Source organism: Amia ocellicauda, chromosome 21 (assembly GCF_036373705.1).
Source record: "Amia ocellicauda isolate fAmiCal2 chromosome 21, fAmiCal2.hap1, whole genome shotgun sequence".
Lineage (NCBI taxonomy): Eukaryota > Metazoa > Chordata > Actinopteri > Amiiformes > Amiidae > Amia > Amia ocellicauda.
Window position 1 is genome coordinate 1851468 of NC_089870.1, and position 27355 is coordinate 1878822.

At 39.2% G+C, this 27355-nt stretch overlaps 1 protein-coding gene across 1 annotated transcript in view; it reads right to left on the bottom strand.

Annotated features, from left to right (window-relative positions):
* The window catches only part of LOC136717220 (zinc finger protein 106), a 59291-nt gene that overhangs the window by 30240 nt on the left and 1696 nt on the right, over positions 1–27355 (bottom strand). Inside the window, exons 2-5 of the mRNA XM_066694731.1 lie at positions 20218–20304; positions 19708–19769; positions 17971–18168; positions 10911–12800 (exon numbers count right to left, since the gene is read on the bottom strand). Coding sequence (XP_066550828.1) covers positions 10911–12800; positions 17971–18168; positions 19708–19769; positions 20218–20271 — 2204 coding nt within the window. The 5' untranslated portion in view covers positions 20272–20304. The remainder of the gene's footprint in view (positions 1–10910; positions 12801–17970; positions 18169–19707; positions 19770–20217; positions 20305–27355) is intronic.

The following is a 27355-nucleotide window of genomic DNA, read 5'->3' on the forward strand; positions in this document are numbered from 1 at the left end:
GAGGTGGAAAGAGTACTGAAAAACCCTACTCTTCTAAGTAGAAGTACAAAGTAGCTCATTTAAAAGTACTTGGAGTACAAGTTACATAGTTACTTTTAACAAAGCCTTGTCACATGAGCTCCAAGCAAACAGTAACACTATATATATGTATATGTATATATACAACGATCAGCCATAAGATTATGACCACCTTCCTAATAATTGTGTAGGTCCAAAACGGCCCTGAACCATCAAGTCATGGACTTCACTAGACCTCTGAAGGTGTGCTGTGGTATCTGGCACCAAGACGTTAGCAGCAGATCCTTTAAGTCCTGTAAGTTGCGAGGTGGGGCCTCCATGGATCGTACTTGTTTAGCCAGCACATCCCACAGATGCTCGATTGGATTGAGATCTGGGGAATTTGGAGGCCAAGTCAACACCTTGAACTCGTGATTCATCAGACCAGGCCACCTTTTTCCATTGCTCCGTGGTCCAGTTCTGATGCTCATGTGCCCATTGTAGGCGCTTTCGGCAGTGGACAGGGGTCATCATGGGCACCCTGACTGGTCTGCGGCTACGCAGCCCCATAAGCAACAGACTGCGATGCACTGTGTGTTCTGACACCTTTCTATCAGAACCAGCATTAACTTTTTCAGCAATTTGAGCTACAGTAGCTTGTCTGTTGAATCGGACCACACGGGCCAGCACTGGCTCCCCACGTGCATCAATGAGCCTTGGCCACCCATAACCCTGTTACCGGTTCACCGCTTTTCCTTCCTTGGACCACTTTTGATAGGTACTGACCACTGCAGACCGGGAACATCCCACAAGAGCTGAGGTTTTGGAGATGCTCTGACCCAGTCGTCTAGCCATCACAATTTGGCCCTTGTCAAAGTCGCTCAGATCCTTACGCTTGCCCATTTTTCCTGCTTCTAACACATCAAATTTGAGGACAAAATGTTCACTTGCGGCCTAATATATCCCACCCACTGACAGGTGCCATGATAACGAGATCATCAGTGTTATTCACTTCACCTGTCAGTGGTCATTATGTTATAGCTGATCGGTGTATATACACTCACCTAAAGGATTATTAGGAACACCATACTAATACTGTGTTTGACCCCCTTTCGCCTTCAGAACTGCCTTAATTCTACGTGGCATTGATTCAACAAGGTGCTGAAAGCATTCTTTAGAAATGTTGGCCCATATTGATAGGATAGCATCTTGCAGTTGATGGAGATTTGTGGGATGCACATCCAGGGCACGAAGCTCCCATTCCACCACATCTCAAAGATGCTCTATTGGGTTGAGATCTGGTGACTGTGGGGGCCAGTTTAGTACAGTGAACTCATTGTCATGTTCAAGAAACCAATTTGAAATGATTCGACCTTTGTGACATGGTGCATTATCCTGCTGGAAGTAGCCATCAGAGGATGGGTACATGGTGGTCATAAAGAGATGGACATGGTCAGAAACAATGCTCAGGTAGGCCGTGGCATTTAAACAATTCCCAATTGGCACTAAGGGGCCTAAAGTGTGCCAAGAAAACATCCCCCACACCATTACACCACCAATTACCAGCCTGCACAGTGGTAACAAGGCATGATGGATCCATGTTCTCATTCTGTTTACACCAAATTCTGACTCTACCATCTGAATGTCTCAACAGAAATCGAGACTCATCAGACCAGGCAACATTTTTCCAGTCTTCAACTGTCCAATTTTGGTGAGCTTGTGCAAATTGTAGCCTCTTCTTCCTATTTGTAGTGGAGATGAGTGGTACCCGGTGGGGTCTTCTGCTGTTGTAGCCCATCTGCCTCAAGGTTGTACGTGTTGTGGCTTCACAAATGCTTTGCTGCATACCTCGGTTGTAACGAGTGCTTATTTCAGTCAAAGTTGCTCTTCTATCAGCTTGAATCAGTCGGCCCATTCTCCTCTGACCTCTAGCATCAACAAGGCATTTTCGCCCACAGGACTGCCGCATACTGGATGTTTTTCCCTTTTCACACCATTCTTTGTAAACCCTAGAAATGGTTGTGCGTGAAAATCCCAGTAACTGAGCAGATTGTGAAATACTCAGACCGGCCCGTCTGGCACCAACAACCATGCCACGCTCAAAATTGCTTAAATCACCTTTCTTTCCCATTCAGACATTCAGTTTGGAGTTCAGGAGATTGTCTTGACCAGGACCACACCCCTAAATGCATTGAAGCAACTGCCATGTGATTGGTTGGTTAGATAATTGCATTCATGAGAAATTGAACAGGTGTTCCTAATAATCCTTTAGGTGAGTGTATATCTATATATTTTTTTTTTCTCTCAATCATGGCCAGAGTGCAGAGGTATGTAAGAATAAAGTAACTGTTCTACTGATTTAAAAGTTTGTGTTATTATTATTATTATTTCTAAATGGCTGTAGCTGATATTTAAATAAATATATACAAATAAAATCACAATACCAACTTACCTAGAACACAAAGAAATGTTGATATAACTTTATTGTTAGTTTATTGTGGGGAGCATCACAGGACAGGACAGGAGGCCATATTTGGGAAAGACTAAAATGAATGACAAAACTGAATGCCCATTGACTATAATTAGGAGTGGAATGCCCATAGACTACAATGAGGAAAACAGAAGGATGGTCTATATATCCAAATCCCACACAGGAATCCTGAAATACTGAATACACTTTATTTAAAATAACATCATATAAAACATAAAAGTGGAATGACATGCAATGACAAGGCTGGAATATTGAAAATGCACTGAAAACATAGCACAAATAGGTTTTACTATTGTAGTCTATGGGCATTCCGCCATTATAGTCAATGGGCATTCAATTTTGTCATTCGTTTTAGTCTGTCCCTTTATTTTACAGAAACATCTCTTTACAAAAAGCAAATTGCTATTAAGTATGGGTTTGTAATGTGATATTGTCTGATATTTCGTCAACATTGCTGAATGATGTATTCATTGTGATCGTGTTAACGTTTACTGTTTCAGAGATCAGTGCTATTTTGAAAATGGATATATTGCGTTTTGATGTAAATCAGGAATGTCAAATGTTGCGTTGTGGCGGGAAAAAACAGGTTTCTAGAATTGGGATTACAAGATATAACTCGTTTTAGATTAAACTGTGTATACTACATGAAAAGGGTACCCTCTAGGAGTATATCCATAGCAAGAACCTGAATCATGTGTGGAATTGGCTTCATTATCACGTTTTGCCACGAAGCTCTTCAAATGTTTGCTCACTAATAGGGGTGTAACGATTCCATACATTTTCGATTCGGTTCAATTTTCGATTGTATTTGTTATTTTTCTTCACACACTTGTCTCTAAATTAATAACCTTTATTGACAAAAATCAAAATTATTTTAACACTGCCAGCCAGGAAATCAACAATAACAGTATTAACAGTAAATGAACAGTAAGGGCTTATGACACACAATTTAAATGGAGTAGGTAGTTCTAGATTGCATGAACAGTTTTTCTGGAGTTCCAAGGAACTTGCTGATCCGATCAGAGGACAGGCACATGGGAGCTGTATCAGCTGTGAATATTCAGTTAGGTATCAAAATGTGTACATAAAATAATAATAAAACAAACTTTACACAATAAATTATATAAATCAGTATGCAGAAGACATATACAATTATAAAACAAAGAACTAGTTATAAAATTAGCATGAAACTGAAATATTACAGAGACTATAGCAGGGGTAGTTCATTATTTTGTGTCAGGGTCCACATTTCTTGGTCAAGGTATAGTAAAGGTCCAGACATGGGGGAGGGGATCACACCTTCAAATGACCCTTTCCACCACAACACACAATTCTGTGAATTAGTAATATACCCCGTTGCTTATATTTAGTACATTCATTTGACAAAGTACACAAATAAAATGTTTTAAATAAATGTATATATTAGTATTAGAAACTTTTCATGCATTTTGTGTTTTATTAGATTCAAGTATTACATTTTTTGCCTTTGTCCCACTGTGCACTGCACAAAATTACTGTTGAAAAATGAAGTCAAAGATGATTGATAATTCAGGGCATGGGGTCTGGGGGTCCTCCCCCAGAAGATTTTGAAAATTGAGAGCTGAAATGCGCGATTCTGAGTCATTTCAAAGTCGAAAAACTCAGCTCAAAATCTCCATGAAATCAGACAGATTTAGAATCAAACATATCTTTGCTTCACAATCACACATCACCAGCGAACGATCCCTTATCAACCAACATTATATGAGCAACCAGACGCGGTTTCTGGTGCTGGTCAATCACAGATCTGTGTCGGTGGGTCTGTGATTGAAACGGGTGAGGATGCACACCTCTCGATGTGTGCGCTGCTAGAAATATGCGTCTGCACTGGAAATCATTTGTTTCCACCCCTGATGTAGGAGTTTCTAGGTGAACACAAGTTACGGCACCGTGCACTTTTCGTGTGTGTGCACTTTTATATTTTAGAGGCGAGGTTGAAATATGTCCAAACGACAAACGATGCACATTTTAGCTGTTTATTTATAGAAATCAGGAAAACCGAATACCTGTTTCTGTTTTGTTTTTTGACAAGTACAAAGTGCCGCTCTTGCCCCAGTCCAGAATGTGTACAGAGACGCCCGAACAGGGAATCTGTGAGCAATCAACTCACTAAAGGGGACAATAGAGCTGCGTCCCAAATCGCACACTTGCTCCCTACACCCTTCGACAAGTGTACACTTCGCATGACGTGCTGTCTTTTCAAGTCATCTGTCTCCTGTATTTAATTAACATAATAATAATTAGGAGGTGAAATTAACGAACAATGTATTTCCAAGTTTGATAGGCTACTGCTTCAGTAATTAATTAATTTATAGGTGCCGAAATGTTTTTTGGCTGAACTTTCTAATATTTAAATAATGATTATATAATAATTGTATATTATCTATGTATTATAATTTCCTTAATACATAATTTAACAAATTCTACAACTGCCTAGCTAGCATTACATTTATATGCACCGCTGCGGCCATATTTTCCCAATTGATTGGCTGCATCCCAAATCGCACACTTGCTCCCTACACCCTTCGACAAGTGTACACTTTGCGTGACGTTGTGCTTACATCATAGAGTGTGCACTTGAGTGAGGAGGGTGTAGGGTGTAACTATAAAGCGCTCAATGGGACACACTTCAGCGTCAGCATTCAGCGCCTTTGCCTTTGTCTGAAAAAGTACCTACGCAGTCTTTTCTTGTATTTGTATTTAATTACAATAATAATAATAATAATAATAATAATAATAATAATAATAATAATAATTTTGAAATACACTGTTCGTTAATATCATCTCCTAGTTTTAAACTACATCACTAATTAATGAAATTAGTTTCCAAAACATTTTTTGGTTTAACTTTATAATTGTATATTTAAATCATGATTATATATTCATTTTATTTTATCTATCTATGTATTATTTCCTTTATACATAATTTAACAATTTCTACAACTGTCTAGCTAACATTATATTTATATGCAACTGCCGCTGCTATATTTTCCCAGTTGTCTTGACTCCGTCTTTAACGCAAAGAGTTCTGGGACTTCAGCGCTAAAACACTTCCGCATAAGTGTACTCTTTCGTACACTCCGTCGAAGGGAGCATTGAAGGGCGCAAACGGCTCGATTAGGCTCCCTTCACTCGCTCCCTAAAGGATTGGGACACCCCTTAATATGGCCACCGTAGTACATCCGCCCCGCAAGGTAAGGGAACGAGGGAACAAGTGTGAGACTTGGGACGCAGCCATTGTCTCCCCTGTAACGCAAAGAGTTCTGGGACTTCAGCGCTAAAACACTTCCGCATAAGTGTACTCTTTTGTAGACTCCGCCGAAGGGAGCATTGAAGGACAAACAGCTCCATTTAGGCTCCTTCACTCGCTCCCTGAGGCATTGGGACAGCCATTAAATGGCCACTGTAGTACTGCCTCGCAAGGGAAGGGGACGAGGGAGCAAGTGTGCGATTTGGGACGCAGCCTAGCTCTATATAGGACATCCCATATTAATACGTCACATCCTATTGGCTAATAATAATAACTAGGAATTGCTGCGACTAGGTTCCACACAATAACAAGCCCTGAGTGCAACAAACCTCCGTAACATTATATATATATATATATATATATATATATATATATATATATATATATATATATATATATAATGACAATAATATATGAATATATGACTTTCAGGAATCAACACGATTATAACTCTTTCACAATGACACATTTTTATTACAAAGCCCAGATTGTCGGCTATATTGTATTCAGTATATCCTACCGCATAAACTGCAGAACCTGCAGTTCTCCGATTGGAGAAGAAAGTGTTTCTAACTGAGGAGTTCACAGCTAAAACGCCGTATAGGTATTTAATTAAAATATAAAGAAGAATGGGTTAGCGGGAGAGATATTGCTGTCTGCTGTCGTTTTGTTTTTTCTGATACTTGAATTAATATTGGTTTGGCGAAGCCAAACAAATAAATAAATAATCACGACCCCGTCGATGGTCGAAATGAAACGCTCGATTAAAAAATGTTTACCCTACTGACTAATACTGATGGCAGGATTATAGAGTTAACTCACCTCACTGCTACTGGACTGGAGGACTGACTTTAATTGACTGGCCAACTGTAAACATCACACACACACTGTGATTGGCCTGTTGAGTGTTGTGGGCGGGATGCTGGACATTTTAATGTATTGCTCCTTCATTTATTGGATTATTTGTCTGTCAGACACATTTTTTTTTCCTTGACAGTCTACAAATTTTGTACTCTGTAACGAATGCCTTTTTAAAAGAAGCAAAGTACAATACTTAACTCAAAACATAATTAAGTAAAAGTAAAATTACCAAAATTAAAATAGTCAAAAAAGTACAAGTACACGAAAAAGCTATTCAATTACAGGAACGAGAGTAGTTGTAATTCGTTACTTTCCACCCCTGGTCATGGTGTTATTATAAGTTACAGAACTTTGAAGAGAGCCAAAAACTTGGACTTTACAGGAGAACTACACAAAACAGCAGAAAGTCACACTTTTAAACAGAATGTGTATTATGATATTAGCATAAAAGGCCTACAATAGACGAAGCAATAAGAACTGATATAACTGGCTCTCAAAAGGATTCACCCCCCCATTGGACTTTTCCACATTTCATTGTGTTACAACATGAAATCAGCTTGGATGAATCAGGAGTTTTCACTACTGATCAACACAGAAAATGTCCATAATGTCAACGTGATTGAATGAGTGGCATTTGTGTAATTAATCTGTGGTATTTATTCAGCACGTAACAATATGCTGTATGCCCAATTTCACTGAAAGAGCCATACCTCCTTATCACACAACACTGCTCCGTGAAGTTAAATGTTGCCAAAGCACAATCCAGCCCTCGATAATATTGCTTTGCAACAAGCCCATTTTAGGAATTATACATAAAGTTTTGAATTTGAGTTCTTTCTTATCATGCATTAAGCAAGTGGGAATTTGGAAGCAACATGGCACATACATAAGAATATAAGAACATAGTCTTCATACAGTGTTCAGTTTCATAGTACTCAACTTGAGTACTTTCATAGTACTTGAGAGAAAGCCTGGTTTCCTTGTTATGATGAGCAAATCAACCAGACTCGAGAGTCTGGAAGGACTAAATATATGAAGGACCTTGTAACAAACATAATAATAGCGTTCTTAAATGAGGGATGGGGGCTTAAGTCCGTTCATCACATCTGGCAAGCACAAAGCACAGAGAGAAATCTAGTCTAGGCTCTGAGACTATCCAATCAGTGCTCAAGCTGTTGACCAATGATGGGGATTTATTAGGATAGAACAGACCCCTAGCAGAAACAGGTTTTGGCATAACTGTTAGAAAATAATGGGGAGGGTACAAAGGAAGTATTTATTGTTGTTTAAACTCTTATTTATAACTGTAAAATATAACTACAGATATTATGTGAAAACATTTGTTTACAAACACAATTGTTTTGTTTGTTGAATAAAAAAGTAATTGAAATTACTGTATTATTTGATTAAGAGCTCGTTCACAATAGAGGTTTGTTTCGTATTCAGTACAGTACGGTGGAGAAGAGTGTGAACAACATATTTTGATTGGGAAACGAACCGAACTGAAACTAACTGAGACCACCAAAAGAGCACCTCCACCTCTGTCCGTCTGGCAAAATAACTGAGCTCGGTTTGCTTGAAAAACGTGAATGTGAACACTGCGAGGTCTCGGTTCTTTTGCAATTGGGAAACAAACTCCACATTTAATTAATAAACGTGTAGTATTGACTGTACAGCAGTACCAGCATGTTAAGATAACATGCACATTAATATGTATCTGTTCATTCACTTATCTTTAATGGTAACATCAGTAATCTTAACACAATTGGATATCTGGGTATATTCATGAAGGGTGTTACACCAAGGTATTTCTGTATATTTTTTTGTGCTAAATGGAATAAAATACAAGTAAAGTTAACATGCATAGATAGAGCGTTCAATCTGTTCGTGTGGGAGCAAGTAATTTATTATTAATTTCGCGGCTTGTTTGTGTGAAAAAATGTCAGAAATAACAAATTGCTATAAAACCCTTCATTTCACGTATTATGTAAAGTAGCACTATATTTTTAAAGTAATGACAGTTGCAGCAAAATACCCCTGAATGAATATTTAGGGGACGTCTCACTGCTGTATTCATATATTATTCATATTTATATACAAAACAATTACCATCGGCAGCCCAATACTGATTATAATATTCACAATTATAGCAGCCTACTGTTGTATTCAGGGGATAACATTTACTTTTTTGGCAAGTAGCCACTGTGTCTGGTAGAAGGAAAAAACTTTTTTTTACCAGCCAAAGGCAAACATCACCAAAAATGCATGAGGGTGCGTAAATGTGTGGTGAACATGTTAAAACGTGGCATTTATTCAGGTAATTAATCACAATAACAAAAGCTAATTGAACACATGTATACACTAGAGAGGTGTGTATGAGAGAAAAGGATCTGGATAGAAAAAACATGCTCCCACACAGTTTCTACTGCAAGTGTTATAAGGTCTTTGATCAAAACATTGCATTCTATTGAATTATAACACTTGCTAGTAGAGACTGTGCAGGATCATCTTTTTCAAATTAATCAATCACATATGAAATAATATGGCAGCTAATGGGGATCTGTATAAACACACTAAACTAACGAGAGGGGGTGTATGGTGACACATTATTGCTCTTCATACTCCTCTTCCTCTTCATTGCTACACTCCCTTCTCTGGGTTTCTGCACGTCATTAAAAGGATGTCATTGGATTGGCTAGATATTCATATAGTCACAGTCTGTGGTTGGGTAAAAAATATATAATCTTTAGGAATGATGACAGACAGTAACGTCCTTTCCATCGGTCAATACGATGCACGCCAGCAAAAACGAGATGTAAACAAACCGCACGTTTCTCTTCAGCAGAGTCTCCCCTACGCAGCAGAAAATGCATGTCTCTATTGCAAATCGTTTCTCCATAAATGAATGTTGTAATTGATGCAACTGATGAATACTTATCTAACACAACAACTTTGTTAAATAAATATCTATGTAAAAATACATTATTTGAACCCTTATGGAAATGGCGTAACAGCAGACCTGTCAACTCTCATGCATCTCGTGTCAGACTCTTGTATTATTGACCCGACATTACCACATCTTTCTATTGACACAATTTCAAATGAACTATAAAGGTTGTGAATATTTGTTTTATAAAGGAATATTTTGCAATTACAGCTGTAATTGACCAACCAATGTTTTTCTTTTTCATTTTATATACATTTTCATTCAATATGCCAGTTTAGCAATGTGAGCTGCAATGAAAATGCCTTAACATTAGCGTCCTTGTGGCAATGTTTTCCAGTCACAACAGCGAAATACAAAATGTATCTATCTAGCTTGCTAATTGATATAATCTACTTGGCCAAACGATTGACTTTTCCTCTCCAAACCATACTCAGCCTGCTGGTCTGCGTTCAGAAACATAACTGTGTTCGAGTTCCAGTGAATACAGAATAAAGAGCATTAGCTGGCAGTGTGTGTTTTCATGTGTTTGTTGCTCCTCTTTCCTCTAATGTCATATTATAATTCTGAAACACTTTGATCCAGGCAATTAAAAAGTCAGTAATGATGACTATGAAAAGTAATTAAACGTCATTATTTTTCCACATCCTTAACCACCTTACTTCTGCTTCATTGTTCTCCATTAAATATGTACTCATGTACCGAAGACTGTCCAGATCCCATATATTTTCAAAAAACATGATATTGCGGTTTGCCAAATCAACTAACATACCAACACTACAACGTCAACAACTCTTATTTTGAAATATACTGACAAATACTCTATCAGAAACTAAAAGTTGAGTTCCGGTACACTTGTTGGCTACCTGCCAAAGTGGATGGTAAGACTGACAGATTTACCTGCCACTGGCTAAATCTACCCACTTTGGCGGGTGGCGGGTGTTAATTTTATTCCCTGGTTGTATTCAATAACTGCATACAGTATTTTAACAATTAAAAGTTGTCTGAAAGCATTTTAACATTAATATTGACATTTGGACACTGACAAAAAATGATTGACTACCCCTGCCCTAAACCTATGCCTATGCTGTCAACTCTAGAAATGAGGCGCCATTGACAAATTAAACGGAAAAGCAAAAAAAACTGAAACCCAGAGCAACTTGCCTTATACTCTGGGATGCAGACTAACACCAAATCAAGACCTATAATATCACTTCTTAGCAGATGTCACTGTACCCATCACTGACCTTAACCAGCTAACCAGCTCCTGTGTAGTATGGGAATGAAACTACCGATATAAAAGGCTGCGTTTGCAATGTTGTACTCACCTTGGCATTCCTTTCCCCTGCTCCTGTTTCTTCCTGCTTACTTGTTGGTACACCTGGTCCCAGTTAACATTTCTGCGGGACCCTGATGAGCTAATAAGCTGGCGCAGGGTGGGCTTCAGCCCAGAGTCCTTCTCTGACTCGCTCTTGCGGGGTCCACTGATGTTACGGATGCGGCGGGCAATGTTAAGGTTAGGCTCATGGGCGCCCACCTTGTTCTTAGAGGCAATGTGGCGTGTTAGGTCTCTCTGCACTGAGGCAGGCAGGCCAAGCTTGCTCAGGTCAGGCACCAGAGGGCCAAAGAGAGGCTGGGTGTTCCCTCTGGGCAACTCGCAGTCCGAGGCCTGGCTATATTCTCCCTGCATGCTGTGTTCCACCACTTCACTCTCAGTGTCTTCTTGTCGCCCATTGCCCAGTTTTGTAGACAACAAGGTGTCCCCCACAGTCAGGTTCTCCGTGTTGCTGGAGGTACTGATAATGATTGACTGGAGGGACATGTTTGGCACAGGGGATGGTCTGGGAACACTACAGAACAACCTGTCTTCATATGTTATGCCCTCCTGATCTCCGTCGCTGACATCCTCCAAGAGGTTCATCTTGGAAGTTTGGTCTGTGGCCGCTCCGGTCTTGCTCCCTTCAACAAGCTCTTCGGTGGAATGGAGCACTGGTTCTTCCATGGTGTGGTCATTTCCCAGTTCTCCATCCTTAAGGACTTCCTTCGCCTTTCTGAGCATCTCAGTCAACAAGTGGTCATGGTGCTCCTCCAGGACACTGCTTTTGCAGCTCTGGGAACTGGTGCTGCGGAGCTTGGTGATGTAAGAGGTGTTCTTACCTGGTTCCAGATTGAGGGAACTCAAGTTAGGCTTGAGCCCTAAAGATAAAGAAGAGGAAGAAGAGGAGGAAGAAAAGCCTTTGGACAGAAGTTCGTTGGACACTGTATCAGAATGCTCAACCTGTGCAGATAGAGGGGATCTCACAGATGCCTTGGTGTTTTTCTTGCTGCTTCTGGTGAAGTGTCCTTTCTGTTCCCCTCTCTTGTTGTCCTCAATCTCTGGAGTGATACTGGGGTTTTGGTTCCTCGACTGCTCCCTCTGGTATACTTGTGGGGCTTCAAGCTTGATATCAAAGTTGAGTTTTAGGTCATTTACCCCTGGGACAAGATACTGAAAGTCCTGAGCTCCTACTGACCTGCAATCGGGTGTTGCCTCTTGGAATTTGGCTGGTGGATAAGGAGCCCAGCGGTGCTGTTTGTCTTTGGGCGGGGTGCTGGAGCTCTTTGCATTGTTGTGGTTTGTCCTGGCTGGCGCTGAGTTTTGCATCTGACGGAAATTGAAATCACAAGCAAGAGGGAGGCTGTCATTGGTGAAGTCCATGTTGAAACTGTCAGAGTGGCATATTCCTTCAACCAGGGGAGCTTGGTTCCCATCCTGCCTTGCCCAGTAGAACCTGTTCCTGCCAAACTTGTTGTTTTTCCTTTGTGCCTTACCCCTTGGGGGAAAGCCGTTAAAACCCCAGTTAGGGGACATCCAGTTGCCACCTGCTTGGATGGGATGCCAGTTCTGAAACCCTGCTGCTCCTATAGGGTGCCAGCCAGAGTTCCTGCCCTTCGTGCCATTTTGCCTGTTCCCTGGGTCTTCGTTGGGATGCCAGGAACCTCCTTGGGGATTGCCAGCAGGGTGCCAAAGAGGAGGTCCTCTACCTGGCTGCCAGTTTGGCATTCCCGGCCCCTGGGAGGGAAGATGGTTTCCAGGAAATCCACTACCTTCCCACGGCCAGTCTCTGGAAAGGTGTCTTTGGTGATGCCACCCTGCTCTATCTTCATTTCTCTTCTGGTGTCTTCGGTTTGCTTCATCCAGGCTTCTCTTTGCAGATTCTTCTTCTTCTTCTTCCCTTCTAAAGCAAGAAAAGAAAGTTAATAGCATGTAACATAATGCCTGGAAATGTAGTTTTATTATTCTAGCATGGTGAACAATCATGCAGAAAAAAAAAAAAAAAAATCAGACTGCAGACTTCTGCAGGTTCTCTCTCTCTCTCTAATAACACAATTATTCTTACCTACAAAGGAAGATCAGAATATGGTATTGTACTGAAATGTCATTATATCGAAAGAGTACGTGTTACTATTGACAACGGGCTGAGACATGGACATATTTATAGTTTCCTTTTTGTTTTGATTTTTGTTTTAACGAGATTCGACCTGTATTTTATTTTACAACACCAAAAGTGAGTGTCTAAAACACGTATGTATCGCGTAACGTACCTTCATGTGCTTAAACATAACCATTACTTGTCAAAGTTCGTAATCCTAATGTTACCAATAAAAGATGGAGACAATTAACAATCTAATAATGAGGTGAAGCCCTGCATATAATCCGTGCTTATATGGTTTATTATAAGATAATAATTAGTATTGTCAATAACCAATTGACTGAACAATCAATATAGTTCACGTTAAACCACTTAAGCACATTCAACCTAAAACGCATCACAAGCTTGGCTACTTATGATACTTATGATTTTTATATCACTTTAAATATAAATCTTTAGTTTATCAGCCTGGATGGTGTCAGTCTTGTAAATGGTTTGGATATAATGGTTACATTTTATGTACAGTAAGCCAAGCATTTTCTATTTTAAACGTAGACTCTCCTGTTAAAAGCTAGTATTTATGTTCACAATGTTATATATAAATTGATATATTTAGACATAATTATTATATAAATTGACTGTTTTAGTGCATGCTGGAATACTCCATAGTATCAGGGTTCAATGACTACCTAAACAATAACCTAACAAATAGAAATAAAATTCACTCTTTGGTCTTTCAAATGTTTTTGTCGCATTTGAGAATGTTTTAATTCTTTGCAGCTTCACTATTACAGTATGGTAGCCTGGCCAGTTTGTTTTCACTTCCATTTAGTTAAAAATAAAAAGCCAAAATTATAAGTACAACCACACTCTCAAGCTCCTGCATTGTTGGCGTCTATCTTTCAGTATCAGGCACACAACTCTCAAAATCCAGAACGTCTGATGTCATTCACCCGGCTTGGGTATTGCAGTGGAAAAGGGGCATTAGGGTCAGTTTTGGAAGCAAGGGAAAGGGAAGGAAGGTTCTATCCAAAATCCTGTAATTAAAAACTGTGGATCTATTTTACGAGCATGAAAATAAATGAAATACTAAGAGTAAGAGTATGACCAGCATTTTTCCAATCTTCCAATTTCTCTGAACTTTCAGAAAATTGAATTGATAAGCATTTCACAGACCTGGTTGCCATATGGGTTGATGTGGAAAAAAATACTATTACCTATTTCTTTTTTTAGCCTTGCCGGCTATAACCAGTTCCTGCTTTAAGGACTACCGACCTTGTCCTATGTGAAAATTGACTCTACCAACATGGCAGCCAGTCCACAATATTAGCTTTACAGTCATAGTCTAAATCAAGTCTGTGAAAATAATGCCAGTGACTGTGTCTCAGGGAATCATTTCCAGTGTACTGTGACATACAGGGCTTCATACAGGATGGGCACTATGTACCACAGAGCCTGCTGGCATGGAAAACGACTAGCCAATTTCCTGTCAGTCTAAGCCATGTGAATACACCTGTAGCTCATCTAGGGAAGCTGCATAAAAGTGAACAAGCATACCCTGTGGAAGATTAACCCATGCAAAGCTGCGACCCCTGACATGATACCGGGGTGCGTGCTCAGGGGGTGCGCGGACCAGCTGACTCATGTCCTAACAGACATATTTAACATCTCCCTGAGTCAAGCAGTTGCACCATCATGTTTTAAAACCTACAGTTAGTAGTCTAAATGACTATCGACCGGTAGCACTTACTCCCATAATGATGAAGTGCTTTGAAAGACTAGTCAAGGATTACATTACATCTGTCCTCCCCTCCTTACTTGACTCACTTCAATTCGCCTACCGCCCAAACCATTCTACTGAGGATGCTATATCCACTGCACTTTATCTGAGCCTAGAACACCTGGAGAAAAAGAACACCAATGTATGAATGCTGTTTGTTGATTTTAGCTCGGCATTCAACACCATAATCCCCCTGCATCTGGTCAACAAACTTGGCTCACTTGGACTAAACACTTCAATGTGCAACTGGATTTTAGACTTTCTCTCAGAGAGGTCTCAGTTTGTGCGAGTAGGCAACAACACATTATCCACCATCTCATTGAGTACTGGATCTCCGCAGGGGTGTGTCCTGAGCCCCCTTCTGTTCACCCTGATGACTCACGACTGTTGTGCAATGCGGAACACGAACTACATCATAAAGTACGCGGATGACACAACAGTGGTGGGTCTGATTCTGAATAATCAGGAGAACGCTTACAGTTTCACAGGCTGGTGCAAAAACAACAACCTTGTACTGAATGTCAAAAAAACTAACTTGATAATTGACTTAAGGAAGAAACGGCCCATGCATACCCCGATCTTCATCAATGGAACTGCTGTGGAAGCTGAACAGAGTACTAAGTTCCTGGGAGTTCATGTGGCCAACAACCTGTCTTGGTCTCTGCACACCACCTCTTTGTTGAAAAAGGCCATGAAATGTGCCAATTTAATTCATTTCAGGATTAATGAGATGCAGGTTCTTGGACATACCTGCAATATGTTTAAAATTACAGCTCATAAACCTCACGTAGATCAAACTACTATGCAAACATTGTTTTCTTTCTTTCTATGCATTATAAGAATTAGTTATTTACTTTAATCTTGTAAAATGTGGTAGTCTTATTTCCAAGACCTACATTAAAAAAAAAAAAAAAAAAAACGAATTGTCATCACCAACATCAGGATGCCATAACTGACACCAGGCATTCATAACCAACACTCATATGAAAAATATAATTTATGCAAAATATAACAGGAAAATATAATATAATACTCTAGTTACTTTCTACATCTACAGTACTTTATATAGATATAAAGTTTGTGCATAGAACATAAATCGTGTTTTCCAAAATAAAATAAATAAAATTATACAATAAAATGATTGATGGGTGTCGGTTATGATATAAAACCTGAAAAAAAAAATGTTTATATATATTTATATATATATACACACAAACACAAAACATATTGTACATTAGCAGCATCAGATTTAACTATTTTATAATAAGTGTTGGTTATGTGATGTTAGGGAGGGATTTGGTAAAAAGAAAAATCAATATAAATAAATAAAAAAAATGATGTGCCAATATTTGAATGCCAAACTTTAAGGTGCCCTAAACATGAAAATGTTTCTAAAAATTAAAAAAATTTAAAAAAAAAAATAAGTTTTGTTTTTCAACCCAATCTAGACAGTTATTTGAAAATTGCCAAACAAGGGAGGAGGCCATGGATTGGTGGAAAAGCTTATCATCTGCATGTCTAACCACGAAGAACTATACAACAGAGCAAATAAATATAGACAAACAATACGGCAAGCTATCGCAGAGGAGCTGGGCATGAATGGTGCCTACTGTCTGATGTAGTTTAACATTGAAACTTGCATTATGATTTTGTATCTTTATGGTGAGGTGTAGTTTGTTTGGGATGTTTTTTCTTCAGAAGCCCCGTTGCAAACTCAAAACGAAACTCAAATGTCTTGAATTAATATATATCTATATTTTTTAATTCAATATGCTCAAGCATCATTGTCGTGCTCCCTCGCCATGTGAGATCAGCTTAGCACATTTTGCAGTAGATGTTATTCTATTTACGTATTCAAAGTGCTCCCATACTTTAGAAGGCATTCCACGGGGTTAGCTGCAGTCTTAAAATTATTATTATAAAAAAAAATAATGGTAGTAGCTGCGTCCCAGGTAGACCCAACTAATCGACTATGAAATTTGATGCCAATGATTTTATCGATTAGTTGTTGCAGCCCTATTTATATTACTTATTCATTTGTCTTTTTAAGAAATGTAAAGCCATTTCAAATATATATTTTAATTCCCAAATTCAACATAACTAGTTCTCCAGCTTACCTTGTCCCTGCACACAAACCAAATTGTGTAGTCAAATCAGCTGGGTGTTGTGCCCTATGCTAACAGCTGGAAGGCTGCTTCTTTAGGCATATCAAATGATGACTCTAGTTATAGACGTTTTACGCTCTGTCTCGTGATACTGGCAGCCATTTTCATATGCAGTTTGGCCTTAAATTAGACCACTGTATAGCTATACAATATGCCAATAAAGGGCTTGGGGACCTGGTTTTACACACACAGAATTCTCACCCCTCAAGAGAAATTAATTTAAATGGTCATGGCTCATCTACTGAATATCTTCTCTGCCTTTGTGTCGCAGTAAGTTTCAATTTGCTTTTACTATCAGGGCACTGTAATTTTAAACAATGTTCCAGAAAAGAAATAAATAAATAAAATAATTATGAATTAACTGCTTTCACTCCTATTTCACAATTTTTTTCTGTTATTTGTTCTCCTTTGTTTCATTCTGATAAACTTATTAAATACAGCAATTGTCTTATCACTACTTTAAATTATAAACAAAGTGTCAGAAATAAATCATACTTTTGCCTGTCAAGTTTATTTAATATGTAATCTAAAGATAATGAAACAGTATCGATATGTTAACGGCACTGTAGAACATGGGTTAAATATAAAGATGGGCCACAATGAAAAATATCAAGATTACTTTGTTGGATTGAAAGTCTGCCAGGTAGTCACTTTACAGCATCAGATACTTGAAATGTGGCGTGTTCTACTGCTCTACTAATCAATATCCCATCACAATTGTTTTATTTGTTCACTAAAGACCACACCTATGGCCAGAACTGAAACTCTTACCTACAGACGGTATTAAGTTGTTCAAATATTGTACCAAAAATAACTTTGATCATTCTGCGATTCAACTGTCCTGTGCGCAACAGTCCAAAAGATCACACACAAACCAGATCCACATACAGTGAACTCGTTCATTACCTAGGGTTGGCATTGTTACATCCACTACTAACCTCTCTTGACTGACTAAGACAAACACTTCAGATTCAAACTGCACATACAAGCACATGCACACGCACGACTTTAGGCTTTAACAGCTGCTTACCGGATCTGTTCTTTGCGCTTCTCGATGAGCTGGATGAGGTCGTCCTCAAAGTATTCTTCTTCAGAGTCGTCCTTGCCCTCGTCCTCCCTCTCCTTCTCTTCCACCTTTTCCTTGTGGAGCTGGCTGGAAATGTGGTCGGCGTAGGCGGTAAGGCCAACAACTGTCACTCTGCACGCCCGGCATTCGTGGTCAATGTCCCTGGGAAAGGAAGGGGACAGGGGGCGGTCAATACTTCCCACTGGCATGGTTTGGATGAAGCCTGGGCAGCCTGCACCAAGTTCCCCTTCTGGTTATGATTTTGACAGATTTACGCAGGTCTCGCAAAGATCTAACTGGAGAGGGGATGTATAACCATCCACGGTTCCTTTGATCCTGCAAAGATTTCCCAACATTCAGGAGGCAAATGTTACTTTTTGTTGTCATATATATACAGGGAGATGATGTTGATATCTTCCTGAAGTGTTGACTTCAAAATCCCAGCAGGATAGGAGGCATGGCAAGCATAAAGGAGCACACACGAGCACCCGCTCAGTGTCGCCCAGCCTAGCGTGCTCCCATGATGGTGTCACCTGCTTTGGAGCTGCCCAGAGACTGTGTCTGCATTTGATCTGACATACAAGCCCCCAACTCCTCCCCTTACCCCTCCTTATGTTTAGTGCTGATCAGGCACCACTGTTGACCAATCCTGGAGCCATTGTAACAGGAGATAGGGCAGCTGCAGTCCCCCTCCCCTCCTCCCCCTTCCCTATTCAAGAATGTCAGGATTCCAAAGAGCACAGATAAGAACAATAAATAAAGGGGCCATTGCCTATCAATGCCTATCATTATTTTGAAGACTTGAATCAAATGTACTCCTCCTATAGTGTAATTATAGTGGACATTTTGTTACCTGCATGCATACCTTGCACTTATCCAAGTCCCTTCGAATAACCTGTGCTGCCGAGATTGTATCTGCAATGCCACCTATTTTTGTATCATCTTCAAATTTGACAATTTATCTTAATAAACAGCATCAGGGTTCTTTACTACTTTAGTTTTCTTATTGATAGCTATATTCATAAACTCAATACCCATGAAGGGCAAAGCAATGGCTACTTGATCTGATACAGATCAGAAAACAAACTGTTTTCCAGATATTCTGTGGAGGCATAAGATGAATAAATATTAAATACCAGCAGTACAGTGCTATACATTTTAAGCCTCTGTAATTTTTTGCCAATTGCAAAAGTTTTTGATCTTATCCTCAAAATGTATCTCCTGAAGACAATACAAATGTGTTCTTAGGACATGTGTATTGCCAACTGCTCCTTTCCACAATTTGTAACTGGAGTAAAAACTGCAGATTAGACACAAATCTTATTGAAAATTCATAATGCCAGGAACTGGTGTACAGTAAGGTACAGACAACCATCCCCACAACAACCTCTACCAATGTGAATTCCATAGAAATGTGCATGTGTAAAGTGTTACACCATTAAGTAATGTTAATCAATGTCATGTAGGCTGCCCAGCCCTGCCCTGAATTAGCTACATAGCTGAAGTGTTGTTCCCAGAGAGGGGTTGGCCTTATTGGTTGATCAATTAGGGCGTCAGACACCTGGGAGAGGTGGAAGGGTAGCTACAATCTTATGAAAGGTCAAAGTCTGTCTATTCAGACAGTTCTCAGGGGACAGGATAGTTGGGTAGTCCCAAAATCAAATAAATGACGAAAAGCAGCAGAAAATAAGTCTCTCTCACCTCCCCTTCAAGTTCTCCAGCTCCCGGTGGTGAAGCATACTCCTCATATGCTCGTCGATCTCCTATGAAAGCGGGGTGGGGGCCATCAGGTCGTGGTGAATAAGTTACAATAATAATAGGAGCAGGAAATGAAAATGGAAATTACCTTTTCAGCTACCTTTTTTCATTTATGTCACAATTTGTATACTGTCCTTGTTAAATGAATAAAATGAAACAAAATATAAAAATAAATCTTAGTTCATAGGGATATAAATGACATTTGAAACATGTCTCTATTGTATCTGACAAGCAGACCTCTCTGTGCTAGGTGATCAGTTTCTGTATCTTTTATTGATAATATTATTATTATTATTATTATTATTATTATTAATAATACTATTATTATTATTTTTATTTCTTAGCAGACGCCCTTATCCAGGGCGACTTACAACAAAAAGTACAATACAAAGTGCAAGAATACAGTTAAGTACAAAGCATCAACATTACAAATTCAATATGGTTGTCTCTTACCTGTTTGGAGTTGTAAACAATGTGGCAGAGAATGCACTTCCGCTCTCGCCCCATTTTGGATCCTCTTGATGGGTATCAACCCATGACCTTGTGGAAACAGAAAATACACACCCACAAAAAGGACACATCATAGCATGCTCTGTTTCAAACCTACTTTCAGATCTTACCATCTTAAATTTGTAATTCAAGTAGGGCGATTGCTACCTCCTGGATCTGTATTATTTTACAAAAAGGGAGGGAGCATAAAGGGTTGATGTGTTTTTAGCATACAGATTGGGCAGTTGGAGCATTTGAGAGTACTATAATTTAATGTTTTAGTGATAAGGTCATCTTCAACAAACAAGTCAAATGGATAACACTCACACTGCAATATTGAACCCCTGTATGTGTGGACAGGTGCCAAAGAAAGATAAAATTGGAAAACAAAGCTCGCTTTGAAAAACAGCAGGAAGAGAAGGGTACTGTATCATGTCTGGACAAGACTGAATGTCTGTGAAAATCTAACATTCAGTATCCATAAGAAACAAGCAAACCTGACATGAAGTGGGTATAGATAAAGTTATCAGTGAAGGGAAAAAATGGCAAACCAGAAAGGGGCAATTAATACATTTTCAGGCAAACAAACAGAAAGGGAATCCTGTTTACATGACCAGCCATGGTGATGGTGTTCCTTTTATTACAACAATATTTTTCTGAAAATATGTTTTCCTAAACCTTTCAGAATACTCATGTTTGTATAAAACATGAGAGTTGCTGAACTATTTTAAAAGCAAACTACATCATAGCCTTCACAAAGAAGAAATAAATCCCCCGTGGCCCAATTAGATAAAAAAAAACAGTCTAAGAGCACAGACGACACCTTGGGTCAGATCAAATACTTTTGAATAGTATAAAGGGACAACATAAACCAGTGAAGTATAGAAGGATTACCTTTATTAAGACCCATCTAGTCTTCACTGATAAAGCAAGGACACTCACATGAATCTGCCTGGATATCTTCCTGGCAGAAAGTTATGTTATCCAGACCAGACCCTGCACTGTGTGAACAATAGAGCTCAACCTGCACTCTGAGCAGAGACTTTGAAACAGCTGAGCACTACTCAGGAGACTCCTTGTTTTATATTTTTTATTTTGACCCAACACACACAAAAAAACATTTCAGCATTTGTGTTGTGGTCTGTTTTGCAAATACAAAGCATTGCCATATACAAGGGAGAAGGCTCCAAAACTAGTTTTATCACATTTTATTTACCCCCAAAAATGAATTTACTGAATGCATTCATGCTGATGTACTTTGTGATGTAATTTGTAGCATTGGTAATGTCTAATCTAATGTCTGTCCTGTTCTTTTTAACATGGTAGGACTCCATAGACAGTTTGAAAGTCAAAGCCATAAATTACATGAAAGAGAGAACACACCCAAAAGGGAAATGAAGCAAAAACCAAAGCGATTTGAAGTATTCCCTTAATGTGATGGATTTTCACAAGCTGTACAGTAGGTCAGCCCGATATAATATCCTTGCAAGAATTAAGGCTTGGTTTTAATGTCTGTCCCTCTCCCCCTCTCTCGTGACCAGGGTTACAGCTATTTTGAGTCCCAGCAAGGACAGTCTGTCCATTCCTGGCATTTCTCTCAGCTCTGGCAACCCCCCACAGTGGCACCCAGGCAGCACACTGACACACTTTGAAAGGAAATACAAGGACAACTGATTTAACAAATGGATTCAAAGCAGAATCAAGTTTCACTTGTGCTTAATACATCAAATCAGAGGACAGAAGTGCTTTCTATGGCTGTTACATTCGGCTTCATCCCAGGTCAAACTCTTTGCTTTGGACGATTTTGAAAGTGTTTTATTTTCTATATTCCATAGCAAAATTACTTTAAGAATTTTCTTGCAGTAATTATCTAGCTGAAAGTCTTGCAAGTGACAAGTGAGCTATGGATAACCATAATTTTGTCAAACAATTTGAAAATGTTTAGCAAATTTGGCACTGAATCAAAGTGGAATAGAGGAATAAAATGGAAAGGTAGGAAGGTTATTTATAAAACAAAAATACATAAATCAACCTAATAGGTTGGTCAGTGGACCAATCAGACCCCTAGGGGACACATCCAGCCTTAATAAAACAGTCTGGGCTCGATATCCGTAGGGTTTACGCACTGCACAGAGGGCTTTGAGTGAAAAAATCGCAAAAAATGCACATTATTTGCCATATTCCAGGGAATAAAATTAACACCCACCACCCGCCAAATGCGGGCAGATTTAGCCAGTGGCTGTTTTTTGAAAATATATGGCATCTAGACAGTCTTCGTTTAGTCAAGTAGATTATATCAATTAGCTAGCTAGATAGATCTTATACATTTTGTATCTCGCTGTTGTGACTGGAAAACATTGCCACAAGGATGCTAATGTTAAGACATTTTCATTGCAGCTCACATTGCTAAACTGGCATATTGAATGAAAATGTATACAAAATTAAAAAGAAAAACATATTGGTTGGTCAAATACAGCTGTAATTGCAAAATATTCCTTTATAAAACAAATATTCACAACCTTTATAGTTCATTTGAAATTGTGTCAATAGAAAGTTGTGCTCATGTCGGGACAATAATACAAGAGTCTGACACGAGATGCGTGAGAGTTGACAGGTCTGCTTTTATGCCATTTCCATAAGGCTTCTAATAATGTATTTTTACATAGATATTTATTTAACAAAGTTGTTGTGTTAGATAAGTATTCATCAATTGGATGAATTACAAAGCATTAATTTCTGGGGAAACGATTTGTGATAGAGACATGCATTTTCTGCTGTGTAGTGGAGATTCTGCTGAAGAGAAGCGTGCGGTTTGTTTACATCGCGTCTTTGCTGGCGTGCATCGTATTGACCGATGGAAAGGATGTTACTGTCTGTCATCATTCCTAGAGATTATATATTTTTTACCCAACCACAGACTGTGACTATATGAATATCTAGCCAATCCAATGACATCCTTTTAATGACGTGCAGAAACCCAGAGAAGGGAGTAGCACTGAAGAGGAAGAGGAGTATGAAGAGCAATAATGTGTCACCATGTAACACCCCTTCTCATGTATTAGTTTAGTGTGTTTATACAGATCCCCATTAGCTGCCATGTTATTGCATATGTGATTGATTAATTTGAAAAAGATTATCCTGCACAGTCTCTACCAGCAAGTGTTATAATTCAATAGAATGCAATGTTTTGATCAAAGACTTTATAACACTTGCAAGTAGAAACTGTGGGAGCATGTTTCTTCTATCCAGATCCTTTTCCCTCTTACACACCTGTCTAGTGTATACAGGTGTGCAATTAGCTTTTGTTATAATGATTGATTAATTACCCGAGTAAATGTCACGTTTTAACATGTTCACCACACATTTATGCACCCTCTTGCATTTTGGTGATGTTTGTCTTTGGCTGAAAAAAATACCAAGTGGCTAGTAAGTTTTTTCCTTCTACCAGACACAGTGGTTAGTGACCAAAAAAGTTGATTTTATCCCCTGCCATATTCCATTCCATTCCATTCTGCGCCGTTCACCCTTTAATTGTATGCAAGGCGCAAAACGGTGGCTGAAATTATGTGTGATTCTGCTATTTTTGTAGCTGTACATGGCAACATTCAGGATGTGTCCAGAAAGTGCACTGCACAGTGTGGACTTATGACAGATGTGATTTCTAATGAGATATACAGTTACAGTGAGGGAAAAAAGTATTTGATCCCCTGCTGATTTTGTATGTTTGCCCACTGACAAATAAATGATCAGTCTATAATTTTAATGGTAGGTGTATTTTAACAGTGAGAGACAGAATAACAACAACAAAATCCAGAAAAACGCATTTCAAAAAAGTTATAAATTGATTTGCATGTTAATGAGGGAAATAAGTATTTGACCCCTTCGACTTAGTACTTGGTGGCAAAATCCTTTTTAGCAATCACAGGTCAGACGTTTCTTGTAGTTGGCCACCAGGTTTGCACACATCTCAGGAGGGATTTTGTCCCACTCCTCTTTGCAGATCCTCTCCAAGTCATTAAGGTTTCAAGGCTGACGTTTGGCAACTCGAACCTTCAGCTCCCTCCACAGATTTTCTATGGGATTAAGGTCTGGAGACTGGCTAGGCCACTCCAGGACCTTAATGTGCTTCTTCTTGAGCCACTCCTTTGTTGCCTTGGCTGTGTGTTTTGGGTCATTGTCATGCTGGAATACCCATCCACGACCCATTTTCAATGCCCTGGCTGAGGGAAGGAGGTTCTCGCCCAAGATTTGACGGTACATGGCCCCGTCCATCGTCCCTTTGATGCGGTGCAGTTGTCCTGTCCCCTTAGCAGAAAAACACCCCCAAAGCATAATGTTTCCACCTCCATGTTTGACGGTGGGGATGGTGTTCTTGGGGTCATAGGCAGCATTCCTCCTCCTCCAAACACGGCGAGTTGAGTTGATGCCAAAGAGCTCAATTTTGGTCTCATCTGACCACAACACTTTCACCCAGTTCTCCTCTGAATCATTCAGATGTTCATTGGCAAACTTCAGACGGGCCTGTACATGTGCTTTCTTGAGCAGGGGGGCCTTGCGGGCGCTGCAGGATTTCAGTCCTTCACGGCGTAGTGTGTTACCAATTGTTTTCTGGGTGACTATGGTCCCAGCTGCCTTGAGATCATTAACAAGATCCTCCCGTGTAGTTCTGGGCTGATTCCTCACCGTTCTCATGATAATTGAAACTCCACGAGGTGAGATCATGCATGGAGCCCCAGACCGAGGAAGACTGACAGTTATTTTGTGTTGCTTCCATTTGCGAATAATCGCACCAACTGTTGTCACCTTCTCACCAAGCTGTTTGCGATGGTCTTGTAGCCCATTCCAGCCTTGTGTAGGTCTACAATCTTGTCCCTGACATCCTTGGCCAGCTCTTTGGTCTTGGCCATGGTGGAGAGTTTGGAATCTGATTGATTGATTGCTTCTGTGGACAGGTGTCTTTTATACAGGTAACGAGCTGAGATTAGGAGCACTCCCTTTAAGAGAGTGCTCCTAATCTCAACTCTTTACCTGTATAAAAGACACCTGGGAGCCAGAAATCTTGCTGATTGATAGGGGATCAAATACTTATTTCCCTCATTAACATGCAAATCAATTTATAACTTTTTTGAAATGCGTTTTTCTGGATTTTTTTGATGTTATTCTGTCTCTCACTGTTAAAATACACCTACCATTAAAATGATAGACTGATCATTTCTTTGTCAGTGGGCAAACGTACAAAATCAGCAGGGGATCAAATACTTTTTTCCCTCACTGTAGGTCCATAAATATTTGGACAGTGACACAATTGTCATCATTTGGCTCTGTACACCACCACAATGGATTTGAAAGGAAACAATTGAGATTTGCTTTAAGTGTAGACTTCACTTCATCTTTAATTTGAAGGTAGTTGCATCCAAATAGGGTGAATGGTGTAGGAATTACTCCCATTTTTATATGTGGTCCCTCCAATTTTAGGGGCTCAAAAGTATTTGGACAAACTAACATAAATTGATTACATCCATGAATTAAATTGTGAGTTTCAATACTTGGTTGTAAATCGTATGCAGTCAATGACTGCCTGAAGTCTTGAATCCATAGACATCACCAGATGCTGGGTTTCTTCCCTGGTGATGCTCTACCAGGCCTGTACTGCAGCTGTCTTTAGTTCCTGCTTGTTCTTGATTTTTTCCTTTCAAATCCATTGTGGTGGCATAGAGGCAAAATGATGACAATTGTGTCACTGTCCAAATATTTATGGACCTAACTGTATATGTGTGCGTGTGTACAAATAACAGAACGTGAGCATTCGCCTCAGTCCAGCACTGCCTTCATTGATCCACCTGCAGAGTCGTGTTCCTTTAATGCAGTGTGTGGCTTATTAACATATGGTAATGACTCGGTGATTGAAAACGTGAGATGCAAATGTATTCCGGGCTGACATTAAACATGCACATAACGCAATCGAATTTGAATTGCGTGAAAGTCTTAATTAGATTGAATATACCAATTGTTGCGCCATATTAGCACGGAGCATTCATCCAATAGCTGCGCAAAACTGTTCAAACAGTGGGGATAATAGTGCACTGTGGAGTGCTGCAAGTGGGTTTGTAAAGCGCAAACAGGCTTGCGCGACACAGGAAAACAATGCTATATTATGAGGCGCCGTTAGGGACATAATCACTGAAAAACACTCTCTACATTGAAAACGTCAAATCTTGCGCTATTTACACTCTATATACACGGAAACTGCTTGCACCATGTACACTGAAATCGAGACCAGATAGGTGACGTCAAAATATAAGTGCTCCCGCGCAAAATTATTGTATAATTATTCAAAGTGGTACGTAACTAACCTGTGTAATACGGATTAAACGCAAAGCGCTGGTTTGTCATGCATTTGCTTTCTATACATATGTATGGTTATGTTCTGTAGCCTATGTATATAAAATTCATATAGTTGTATAAATGTGTTGTTAGGCTACAGATTAAAAGCCAGCTGAAGCACAAGCCAAGAATCCAAGTTTGTGTCATAAATATACAATTCACTATGATTATGGCGCGGTCGAGTCTGGACGTTGGCGGAGGTGGTGTGGCATTTATAGCCTGGATAGGATCCTTGGATCACTCGGTTATTAATGGACACCAAACGAGCACGATGGGGTGAATGGCCTCCTCTCGATTGGACACTCTCTTATGCTATTATGTTCTATTTGATTAAATATAAATATGTTGTCACATTTCTGTGGACTCATGCTTAACTTCGTGTTAACTTTTAAATTATTACTATTTACTATTGATTACAAATAAGGGCTAAAAAACTAATTTAAGGAACATATTATTAAGCCTTAAGTTACTACTACAGTATATTTTGGCATTTAGACAGATTTCCTACTCAAACAGATATTAGTCGGCTTTTGAAAGTTAGCAATTGCGACAATTGGATTCCATTGTGCAAAGCTAATTAAATTAAAAATTTAAAGTATTTATATTTTTTTAACAATTTATACATATTACTTCCCATTTTTTATAAGTGTAGCTTTGTGTGTAAAATATGGTGACTAGACCCCTAATTTTTTAATTTGTGAATTTGCTGACTATTATT